The following is a 12,500-nucleotide window of genomic DNA, read 5'->3' as shown; positions in this document are numbered from 1 at the left end:
TGAAAAATAAAAATCTGCTTTCCTTGATGTTTGACTGCTAAATATATCTACTATAGCCAGAAGAAAACTAAAAAATGACATACAAATAGCCAGACATAATTTCATCCATATCAAATAAGGACTATATATCACATACACAAGCCCAGGAGATAGCAAGCGAAGAGAGAGAGAGAGAAAATTATATAATAAGAAAGAAACAGAAAACGGACATTTTAAGGCTACGGGACGCTCGGACTTGGAGGGTGAACTATGATAAAACTATGAGATGTTGTTTATCCGAAGTGCCTGTGGTTGGAGAAGGGCTGGCGACCGAAGGAACCTCCCTGTCGTGCCGAAGGGCTGTTGAAGGACACGGGCTTTCCCACAGGGGCTCCTCTGCTGCCTCCGCCGGGGACTATGGCGATGTCGGCACAGTTACGGAACATGACGGTCTGTGGCTTGAACTGGGCTGAAAATATCGTAAGACAGATAATTTAGAGAATGATAGAAATCAGATATTGAAATGAAATCTCAGTTATGGAAAGTCAAAAACAGAAAAAAGAAAAGAAGTAGCATGGCGTAACTAACCTATACCTGACTATAAACAATGCCGATTCTCGAGTTATTCGAAAAGCAACTGAGGATGTACCCATACTTAATAATTATACATATATATATATATATATATATATATATATATATATATATATATATATATATATTTATATAATAATAATAATAATAATAATAATAATAATAATAATAAAAACAGTAATATACAGCATCAGGAAAATGACAGTAATATGCACAAATACCAAGTTAGAAAACAGCAAAAAACATAGTAATCGACCATATAACATATGCACACACACACACACAACCGACGGAATTATACAAAATACCCAAACAATCCACCGATGCCAAAGAAAACAATAACAAATACTAATAAAATAAAAATAAACAAATAATGCGATTATAAAATCACGAAACAATAATAATAAATGATAATAACATATGAAAGAAAAAAGCAATAGAATGATAAAACATTAAGCAATAAAATGATAAAAATAATAAGCAACAAAATAACAACATAAATCAACAAAATAAGAAATAACAAAAATTATAAAATAACAAATAATAAAAAAATAAAAATAAATAAAAAAAATAAAAAATAATAAAATAAAATAACAAAAAATAACAAAAATAATAAAATAACAAAAAATAACAAAAAATGACAAAAATAATAAAATAACAAAAAATAACAAAAAATAATAACAATAACAAAAAATAACAAATAATAACAATAACAAAAAATAACAAATAACAAAAAATAACAAAAATAATAGAATAACAAAATAATACCAAAAAATAACAAAAATAATAACAAATAATAACAAAAATAATAAAATAACAAAACAATAACAAGAAATAACAAAACCGATAAAACAAAACAATAACAAATAACAAAAATAATAAAATAACAAAATAATCCCAAAAAATAACAATTTCTTAATCCCCCCAAAATAACAATTCCGTACCAGCGTTATTGGTCATCTGGATAACGCACTGGTCGCAGGTGACGCCAGCGGGAAGAACGGCCTTGAACCTCAGCTGTTCGGGGCTGTCATAGGGGGCAGAGATCTTGAACTTCGTGGAGGACTGGCCGGCAATCTGCAAGGGGTACCTGTGGCGGAGGAAAGGGAGTGGTGGGTATGGTAGGTCATGGTATTTGTGAATAGAGTGGTGGGTATGGTAGTTTAGTAATGCATGAATGGTGATGGGTGTGGTAATTCAGTAATTTGTGAATAGTGTTGGGTATGGTAGTTCAGTAATTTGTGAATAGAGTGAGGGGTATGGTAGTTCATGGTATTTGTGAATAGAGTGTTGGGTATGGTAGTTCATGGCATTTATGGATAGTGTTGGGTTAGTTCAGTAATGCATGAATAGTGATGGGTATGGTAGTTCATGGTATTTATGAATAGATGGGTATGGTAGTTCACGGTATTTATGAATAGATGGGTATGGTAGTTCAGTAATTTATGAGTAGAGTGTTGGGTATGGTAGTTCATGGCATTTATGAATAGAGTGATGGGAATGGCAATTCAGAATAGAATATTGGTTTGGTACTTCAGTAATTTGTGAATAATGTTGGGTATAGTAATTCATGACATTTATGAATAAAGTGATGGGTATGGTAGTTCAGTAATACACGAATAGAGTGTTGAGTAAGGTACTTCAGTAATTCATGAATAGAGTGATGTGTTTTGTAGTTTATTCATGAATAGGGTGATGGGTATGGTAATTCAGTAGTTCATGGTATCACTGGCCGGCGATTTGCAAATGGTACCCGAGGCGAGTACTACCACTGAGAAATGTCTATGGTAGTTCTTGATTCAGTCATTTATGGAAGAAGTTTATAAATGGAACGGTAGCCAGCGTAAAAAAAAAAGAGAAAAACAATGAAAATAATGATGATGACGGTGATAATGACTCGGTTATATAGATGAAAAAAATTGTGAAAGGAAAAGATAATTTTCAATAGGAGCGGGAGTAAAGTTGCAAGGGTTTAGAAGAAAGTGAGACGATAATAATAAATCAAAATATAAATAACGAGGATGAGGAGATATAAAGGATGGAAGAGAGAAACAAGGAAACTAAAGCGGTTAAGAGAGAAGCAAAAGTAAAGATACTTGGAAAGCTGGAATGGAAAGCAAATAGGTATATAATTTACTTTTAGTCAAAGAGAGTATTCAAATTAATGGGCTAAAAATCAATAACACTATCTAACAGTGTCTTAAAACTACCTAATATAGCAATATAAACAGAATATATGATTCATAATTATGAATACTAGATATAATCTAAATCAGGGTACCTCTGAGGTTATTTCATGTTTTCCATCAATATATCCTTATTGTGGTGCTGGTTTAAGCCCATATCTTATGACTTAAGTGATCAAAGTAGATATGACAGATGCGTAACTATATAAATATATATGTGTGTGTTTTTGTGTGTGTGTGTATGTATGTGTGTGTGTATGTATATCAGGTTTTCTACCTATATATCCTTAGTGTGGCGCTAAGCTCTGGCCATGTGGTAACAGCAAAGCTTACTTACCGACTTCTGACATATACAGGCATGGTAATTAATATCAATAACCTAGACATAAAATCAACATTTCAGAAATTCAGAAAACATCAAGCAAATCCACAAAGAACAGTGATGTAAATCAAATCGAAACACAAGAGCCAACACCGACAGATACTCACTGGTCAAGGCAGCTCTGGGTCACGGGGGCGTTCACGTCGTTGTTCGGGCAGAGCTTCAGCTGAACGTATCCACCGTGGCTTCGGGTAACGTTCACGTGGACTTCGATGGTCTGAGACGTGTGGAAGAGGAGAACGGTGGGTTTAGGGGCCACGTGTTCTGTGTTGTTGGTTTAGGTGTGATGGCTGTATGATTTTTTTCGAGTTTGGTTCTGTTTGGTGTTATTTTTTTTTTTTTTTTTTTTACCCTATTCTGTGATTTCTAATTCTAATTTTCAATTTTTAATTTGTTCTCTCTCTCTCCTCGCATTTTCTCATTAACTCCCTGTCTGTCCGTCTCTCTCTCTCTTTTCTACCATTCCTCTCCCTCATCATACTCTCTATTTCTTCCTCCCTCCCACCCCTACCCACTCTCTCTCTCTCTTTCTCTATTTTTCTCTTTTCTACCATCCCTCTCCCTTCTCATACTCTCTCTTTCTCCCTCCCTCCCCCCTCTCTTTCTCTTTTTCTCTCTTTTCTACCATCCCACTCCCGCCTTCCCATATTCTCTCTCTTTTTCTCCCTCCCTCCTCCCTCTCTCTCTCTATTTCTCTATTCCACCATCCCTCTCCCTTCTCATACTCTCTCTTTCTCCCTTCCTTTCCCCTTCCCTCCTCCTCATACTCTCTCTTTCTTCCTCCCTTTCCCCTTCCCTCCTCCTCATACTCTCTCTTTCTCCCTTCCTCTCCCCTTCCCTCCTCCTCATACTCTCTCTTTCTCCCTCCCTCTCCCCTTCCCTCCTCCTCATACTCTCTCTTTCTCCCTCCCTCTCCCCTTCCGTCCTCCTCATACTCTCTCTTTCTCCCTCCCTCTTTCCTTCCCTCCTTCCCCTCCTCTCTCTCACCTCTCCTTCGCTTCTCTCACCTCTCCTTCGCTTCTCTCACCTCTCCTTCGCTGTAGGTCCTGGTGATGATGCCTGTGGCCCACACACCCCCGGCCTCGTGAGGGTGCGGCGGGGGGCTGTCGATGCTGTCACCGCAAGGGGGGCACTTACGACCTCCGTTCTCGTTGCAGATGAGGTAGTCGTCGTCGCGGTGCTCAGGGAGGGCGGAGAAGCCCATCCTCCACATGACGTTCCTCGCTGGGGGATCCTGCAGGGACATGTGGCAGCTCGCCTGGAGGAGGGAGAAGAGGCAGGCGTCAAGGGAAGGGCGGCGAGGGTGTTTAAGGGGCGTCGTGGGCGTGGTTATGAGGGGCGTGGGATGATTGGGTTGATAGATGAGAAGGTAATACTTATCTAAATGTTGGAATTATATCTATTGCCTCTCGTCATATATGCGGGTTGATTAAGTCGTATATGAATTGGCCTTTGTGAAAGCTAAGCAAAGGGACAAGACTGCTGATGATGTTAATGATAATGAAAATGATGATGATAATAATAATAATAATGACAACAATGATAATGATAATGATACGAAAAACAATAATGACAATGGCATTGTTGTTGCTACAGCTGATATTTGATATGAATAATAAGTATAATCACGGTGAAATAACGATAATAAGAATAACTCCACCTATAAATCACAAAACCAACACAATAATGATGATACCATAACAATAATAACAATAACCACCAACTCACAAATACCGATAATTAAAAAAAATCAACACCAAGACCTCTGAACAACAACAATATCAACGCCAATACCACCAGATACCAGCGGCAATGCTGACCCTGTCGAGATCACACAGGTGGGATTAAAAAGGTCCCAGGGAGGGAAGGCAGTGAAAGGAAGAGCTGCGTCTAGGAAGCGCTGAAGGACAGGGTCGTGGCCAAGGTCGTCCCTGCCTCAGCTCTGTCTGGAGGAGTCGTGGTCGTAGTCCGAGAGGAAGTAGTGGTGGTCGTGGGTGGCGTTGGAGTGGGAATTCCGGTGAAATGGTGGATTTGAATGCACGGTGGAAGGTGTGGTTGAGAATAACGTATAGCTGTGGTAGTAGTAGCGGTAGCAGTAGCAATTGCAGTAATAGTAGTAGTAGTTGTAGCAGTGATAGGCCTTGTAGTTGAAACAGCAGCGACAATTGTACCAGTAGTAGCAACCGAAGTAACAATAATTGCAGTAGAAGTAGTTAGTAGTAGAAGGAGTAGTAATAGTATTTGTAGTAGTAGTTGTAGTGGTAGTAGTAGCAGCAGTAGTAGCATAAGGAATATCAACAGCAGGAGGTAAAGAAACTGCATCAGCAGTAGAATTAGTGGTAAGAGTAATAGTATTATTAGAGGTAATGGCAGTAATAATAGTACCAGTATTTGTAGTAGTAATAGTAGTAGTAGCAGTAGTGGCAGAAGTAGTAATGGTAATAGAAGTAGTCGTAGTAACAGTAGTAGTAGCAGAGATAGCAGTAGTAATTGTAGTAGTAATAGTAGAAGTAGCAGTATCAATATCATTAATAGTAGATTCAGTATTAGTAACAGCAGTAGTAGTACTAGTGATAATAGCAGTAGTAGTAATAGTAGCTATAATAATAATAATAGTAGTAGTAGTAGCTATAATAGTATTAGTAGTAGTAATAGTAGAAGTAGTTTTGCCAATAATAGGGGTAGTAGAACCAGTAGTAGTAGTAATAATAATAATAATAATGGCAATATTAATAGTAGTAGTAGTAGTAATAATAGTAATTGTGGTAGAAGTAGTAATAACAGTAATGGTAGTTGTTGTAATAGTAGTGATAGTAGTAGAAGTAGCATCAATAGTAATAGTGGTAGAAGTAGTAATAACAGTAATAGCAGTAGTAACAGAAGCAATATTAGAAGCTTGCAATTGGAAATAAATATTTTTTCATCTGATTATTGATATGATATATAGTACTAGGCGTCGTAAAGTGGAAAGAGGAATGTCAGTCACTGCAATACGTTTGACAGCTACGAATATCGTCTTAGAACTGGTATTGCGGGTGAGATCTCGATGGGACAGGCCACGTGACGAGCCGGAGCGAGCAGGTCGTAAAAGCGAGAGGCGGCGACCCAGAGCAGAAGCAGGTCAGTCTGCTAACCAAAGACCAGCAGGGGAATACGCGTCCGAGGACCCCGGGCAGACACCGCGGCGCCCATAACAGCGGCTGGAAGAGCGGGCAGCCAGCCAGCGGAAGGCGAATGAAAGAGCGGGCGCAGCGGCGGCCGGGCCAGACGGCGGGCGCCCGCGACAGGTGCGCCGGCCAGATGCCGAGTGAGAGCGGCCGGCGGTGCCCACGGGAAGGAGGGCGGCGCGCAACACGGCCAAGGCAACGCGCGCCCAAGCACTTTCCCCGCGGACGCCTGCCCTCCTTCCTGCTTCCCCTCCGCCTCCTCCTCCTCCTCCCCCGAGCGCGGCTCCGCTGCCTGCGCTCGCCTCTCGGGCGCGCTTTGGTTTCTCTGGTCTCCCTTTGGCGGCCGCGTTCTGCGCCGAGTGACGGAGTGGAAAGGAAAGACGAGACGGCCCCTGAACCAGACTTAGCGGGGAGATATTTCGATGTCAGGCCGTTGGCTCAGACGCAGACGAAGGGAGGGGGGGGGGGGGGAGTTGGTGGCATCAAGGCGACGCCGCAGACGCAGGGAGGAGAGAGTTGACACCGACGCGGTGACGCAGACGCCGCGAGGAGCAAGGCTGGCCGTTCCCTCAAAGAGAAACCCGAAGACCAAGGTGTTGTGTGCTCGGCCTTACATAATAAACCGCCGTGGCTTGTTGACACCAAGGTCAAGGTTAACTCAACATTTTCTGATTATTTTCATGTTTCATGCTGTTTATTTGCCTTGGAGTCGCGCTGAGGAAGATAGTCTCTTACAATTAATTGATGTGTTTATTCATGCTACCAGACATAAAGGAAACTACCGTGTAACACAGTTCGTGTATCAACCACCTGATATTGAGTTTCAAATCTGAACATCAACTTAATTGAAAAAGGCTTCAATCAACAGCATTTTCTTCATCTATGAAAATGAAAAGTTCAGAATTCAAAATAACCACAAAATCTAAGGCAAGAACAAGATCAACAGATAGATACACAGATAGATAGGTAGATAGAATAAGAACCAAACAATAAAATTAGTAATTAGACCAAAATGACGATAAAGAGAGAAAAGAAACATAAAATCATCGAAAATTATCAATCTATACAAAAACAAGCCCTTATTAACGCAGTAACATAACAATAGTATGGCAATGTCTATAGATCACATTGCTATTAATAACATCTTATGTTCAAAATCAAATCAAGCCTAGTACAAGCGCCGCATAGCATCATTTTTTGAGGAGGAGCATTGACATATATTACACCTGTGGATGACCTCCCTGTATTAGGCCCAACAGCCATCGTGCAAGTCAGGTCACACACGATTGCTGCAACAGGCCGCTCTAACAACAGTGCAAATCGTGCTAAGGTTGGTCATGCAGCAAAAAAAGCAGACTTGCTAAGAATGGTTCTTAAGAATACTTCAGCTCGAATAAATATTATCAGCTGATCGTTTCAGAATGTGTTTGCATGTTCTAAGTTCTCATGGTGACGGTGCATTCTCGTACAAAAAAATCAGTAGAAAAACTCGAATTTATGTTTAAGATCTGCGTCTTTTCACCGCACGACGCAAAATCACTGGGTAGAATAAAAGATAAAAAAATAAATTCGTCCTCGATAATGCACGGAGTTTGTGTATACACGTAACCCACAAGCCTTCTGTAAACACATGCAGATAGATAGACAGATTTAGACATAGATATCTGAAGTTGAATCTACTGTTCTGGATACTATCGAAGATGATGCACGTACATACATACATACATACATACATATATATGTATGTATATGTATGTATATGTGTATATATATATATATATATATATATATATATATATATATATATATATATATATATATATATATATATATATACATATATATATATATATATATATATATATATATATATATTTATATATATATATATATATATATATATATATATATATATATATATATATATATATATATGTGTGTGTGTGTGTGTGTGTGTGTGTGTGTGTGTGTGTGTGTGTGTGTGTGTAGTTTGAAATATTGATAGAGATTAATAAAGAGATTAATAACAAAATGGACAGAGAGGGGTAGACAGAAGGATAGATGCATAGTCAGATAAACAGAGGGGCTAAAGGAATATATAGACAGAGAAGGATGTACAGATAAAAAGAGTGACAAGGAGTCAGATGAAGCAGCACGATAGACAGATAGACAAACAAAGCGTAAACTCCAAATCTAATGGAAGAGACCGACACAAGAATAGCGAATATGAGACACAAGGAACACGCTTGCCTCCAAACTCGTCCCATTAGGCCCTCGCGACCGACAGGACCTCCCTCTCGGCCAACAGCACCCAGCTTTCGTCAGGCGAGGGGCAGGTCGGGTCAGCTCAGTTCCTCAACCTTATCGCTCCATCTTGACGTTTATGTTCGTCTGGTGGTTTCGCCAGACTTGTTGTCATGGTAACAGTGAATTTTGGGTCGTATAGGTGCTTGATAATGTCACTGCTACAGTCGCTTAGGTACTTGGAACTACGGTGATAAAACTTACCTGAGCAATGAGCGTCACGGCTAACAGGAGTGCGAGAGACATGACTGCAAGGCGGCACAGCTTCACGGGCACTTTGCGTCAGAAGAGGAGAGTTCGCTCCGTCGCGCTGTTTCGGGAGTCTAGCCGCGTGTTTCTACTCTCGGAGAAGAACCAAATCACCTTTTTCCTGAAGAGAAGTTTTCACTTGAACTTCTTCTTAACTTCTTCCAGAGTGTTTTTTCCTTCAGGTGTTGGAGTTGGTGCACTCGCTGGAAACTCCCGGCAGCGTCTGGCCGCGCGATCTGTCTCAGCTCGCCTCGTTACGTTGCCGTCGGGCCATCCGATGACGTCACGGCGTAGTGGGAGTGACGTCAGGCGGCAAACGTTTGGAGATTGGGGCGTTCGTGAGGGCTCGGAAGGCGTCGTGACAATTCTTTTTTTCTTTTCTTTCTTGTATTCTTAAACTCATCTCAACTTGGGATTTGTTCTTGCTCGGATCGACGCCCTCTCGACACCTGCTGCCACCGGCCCCGCTCGAGTCGCCAGAGATCCCCAGGACGATGGCGGAAGACGCGGAGGCGCCCGGGATCAAGAATCCGTGTTATTGGCGCGCCGGAGGAGCGAGGGTCAGGGGCAACCACCTCCGCTGCCGCCTCCTTCGCCTCGGTGTTCCTGCCGAAGGAGACCTTCTCTTTCATTCGCTTTGCTTCTGAAAACCATTTGGAAAAACAACTGTCATGACGATGGCTCTTAGTTCAGTCATTTCGTTTCCGTTCCCCTTTACTTTTGCTCTCTCCTTTCATCACTCTTTATCACTCCTTTCCCTTCCTCTTTCCTTTCTATTTGTCTCTCCTTTCTCTTTGTCTTCCCTTTCACTTCGTCCTTCTTTTTCCCTTCGTCATCCCTCTCTCTTCCTCCCTCCTTTCTCTTTCTTTCCCTTTTCCTCTAGTCGCCCTCTCCTGTTTTATTGGATTTTCACTAGTCTTATTTTCCCTTTCCACAGTTGAGCCCACGTTGCAAAAAGAGTAGTCAATGCAAGAGAAAGTAAAAGGACCTTTTCATAACAAGTGAACGTGTTTACTCGTGTATCTTGCCATTTCAACTGAGTCATCCTTGTTGATGCGCAACACTGCCATTGCAAGAGTGCATTTTCCGTCACTGTTTGGGTGATCATGTTTCTTCTGTCGAGAATGATTCCACGTTTTTTCACTTTTTTCTTCTCTGGACTGGAAGACCTCTTCCTCACGTTAGAGATATTTCCCACACACGTAACACCGGATTGCAACTTTGTCCACACACGTAACACTAGATTGCAACATTTCCCACACACGTAACACCGGATTGCAACATTTCCCACACACGTAACACCAGATTGAAACATTGCCCACACACGTAACACCAGACTGCAACATTTCCCACACACACATAACACAAGACTGCAACATTGTCCACACACGTAACACCTGATTGCAACATTTCCCACACACGTAACACCAGATCGCAACATTTCCCACACACGTAACACCAGATTGCAACATTTCCCACACACGTAACACCAAATTGCAACATTTCCCACACATAACACCAGATTGGAACATTTCCCACACACATAACACCAGATCGCAACATTTCCCACACACATAACACCAGATTGCAACATTTCCCACATACGTAACACCAACTTGCAAAATTTCCCACACACATAACACCAGATTGCAACATTTCCCACACACGTAACACCAGATTGCAACATTTCCCACACACGTAACACCAGATTGCAACATTTCCCACACACGTAACACCAGATTGCAACATTTCCCACTCACGTAACTCCAGATTGCAACATTTCCCACTCACGTAACTCCAGATTGCAACATTTCCCACTCACGTAACACCAGATTGAAACACTTCCCACTCACGTAATACCAGATTGCAACATTTCCCACTCACGTAACTCCAGATTGCAACACTTCCCACTCACGTAACTCCAGATTGCAACATTTCCCACTCACGTAACACCAGATTGAAACATTTCCCACTCACGTAACTCCAGATTGCAACATTTCCCACACACGTAACTCCAGATTGCAACATTTCCCACACACGTAACTCCAGATTGCAACATTTCCCACTCACGTAACTCCAGATTGCAACATTTCCCACACACGTAACACCAGATTGAAACATTTCCCACACACGTAACTCCAGATTGCAACATTTCCCACACACGTAACACCAGATTGAAACATTTCCCACACACGTAACACCAGATTGCAACATTTCCCACACACGTAACTCCAGATTGCAACATTTCCCACACACGTAACTCCAGATTGCAACATTTCCCACACACGTAACACCAGATTGAAACATTTCCCACACACGTAACACCAGATTGCAACATTTCCCACACACGTAACACCAGATTGCAACATTTCCCACACACGTAACACCAGATTGCAACATTTCCCACACACGTAACTCCAGATTGCAACATTTCCCACACACGTAACTCCAGATTGCAACATTTCCCACACACGTAACTCCAGATTGCAACATTTCCCACACACGTAACTCCAGATTGCAACATTTCCCACACACGTAACTCCAGATTGCAACATTTCCCACACACGTAACACCAGATCGCAACATTTCCCACACATGTAACACCTGATTGCAACATTTCCCACACACGTAACACCAGATCGCAACATTTCCCACACACGTAACACCAGATTGCAACATTTCCCATACACGTAACACCAGATTGAACCATTTCCCACACACGTAACACCAGATTGCAACATTTCCCACACACGTAACACCTGATTGCAACATTTCCCACTCACGTAACACCTGATTGCAACATTTCCAACACACGTAACACCAGATTGCAACATTTCCCACACACGTAACACCAGATTGCAACATTTCCCACACACGTAACACCAGATTGAAACATTTCCCACTCACGTAACACCAGATCGAAACATTTCCCACACACGTAACACCAGATTGAAACATTTCCCACTCACGTAACACCAGATTGCAACATTTCCCACACACGTAACACCAGATTGCAACATTTCCCACACACGTAACACCAGATTGCAACACTTCCCACACACGTAACACCAGATTGCAACATTTCCCACACACGTAACACCAGATTGCAACATTTCCCACACACGTAACACCAGATTGCAACATTTCCCACACACGTAACACCAGATCGCAACATTTCCCACACACGTAACACCAGATCGCAACATTTCCCACACACGTAACACCAGATTGCAACATTTCCCACACACGTAACACCAGATTGCAACATTGCCCAGACACATAACACCAGATCGCAACATTTCCCACACACGTAACACCAGATCGCAACATTTCCCACACACGTAACACCAGATTGCAACATTTCCCACACACGTAACACCAGATTGCAACATTTCCCACACACGTAACACCAGATTGCAACATTTCCCACACACGTAACACCAGATTGAAACATTTCCCACACACGTAACACCAGATTGCAACATTTCCCACACACGTAACACCAGATTGCAACATTTCCCACACACGTAACACCAGATCGCAACATTTCCCACACACGTAACACCTGATTGCAACATTTCCCACACACGTAACACCAGATCGCAACATTTCCCACACACGTAACACCAGATTGCAACA

The 12,500-nt window shown here is 41.7% G+C and overlaps 1 protein-coding gene across 1 annotated transcript in view; it reads right to left on the bottom strand.

Annotated features, from left to right (window-relative positions):
• Positions 1-9,091, bottom strand: part of LOC113820414 (uncharacterized) — a 9,578-nt gene extending 487 nt beyond the window's left edge. Inside the window, exons 1-5 of the mRNA XM_027372743.2 lie at positions 8,817-9,091; positions 4,169-4,399; positions 3,249-3,358; positions 1,518-1,663; positions 1-448 (exon numbers count right to left, since the gene is read on the bottom strand). The exon at positions 1-448 is cut by the window's left edge and continues 487 nt beyond it. Of these exons, the coding sequence (XP_027228544.1) occupies positions 273-448; positions 1,518-1,663; positions 3,249-3,358; positions 4,169-4,399; positions 8,817-8,858 (705 nt within the window). The 5' untranslated portion in view covers positions 8,859-9,091 and the 3' untranslated portion in view covers positions 1-272. The remainder of the gene's footprint in view (positions 449-1,517; positions 1,664-3,248; positions 3,359-4,168; positions 4,400-8,816) is intronic.
• Positions 9,092-12,500: the final 3,409 nt, after the last annotated feature.

The sequence above is a fragment of the Penaeus vannamei genome, chromosome 1 (genome assembly GCF_042767895.1).
Source record: "Penaeus vannamei isolate JL-2024 chromosome 1, ASM4276789v1, whole genome shotgun sequence".
NCBI classification, from domain to species: Eukaryota; Metazoa; Arthropoda; class Malacostraca; order Decapoda; family Penaeidae; genus Penaeus; species Penaeus vannamei.
Note: the sequence above shows the minus strand (reverse complement) of the source record. Positions and strands in the feature narration are given on the sequence as shown.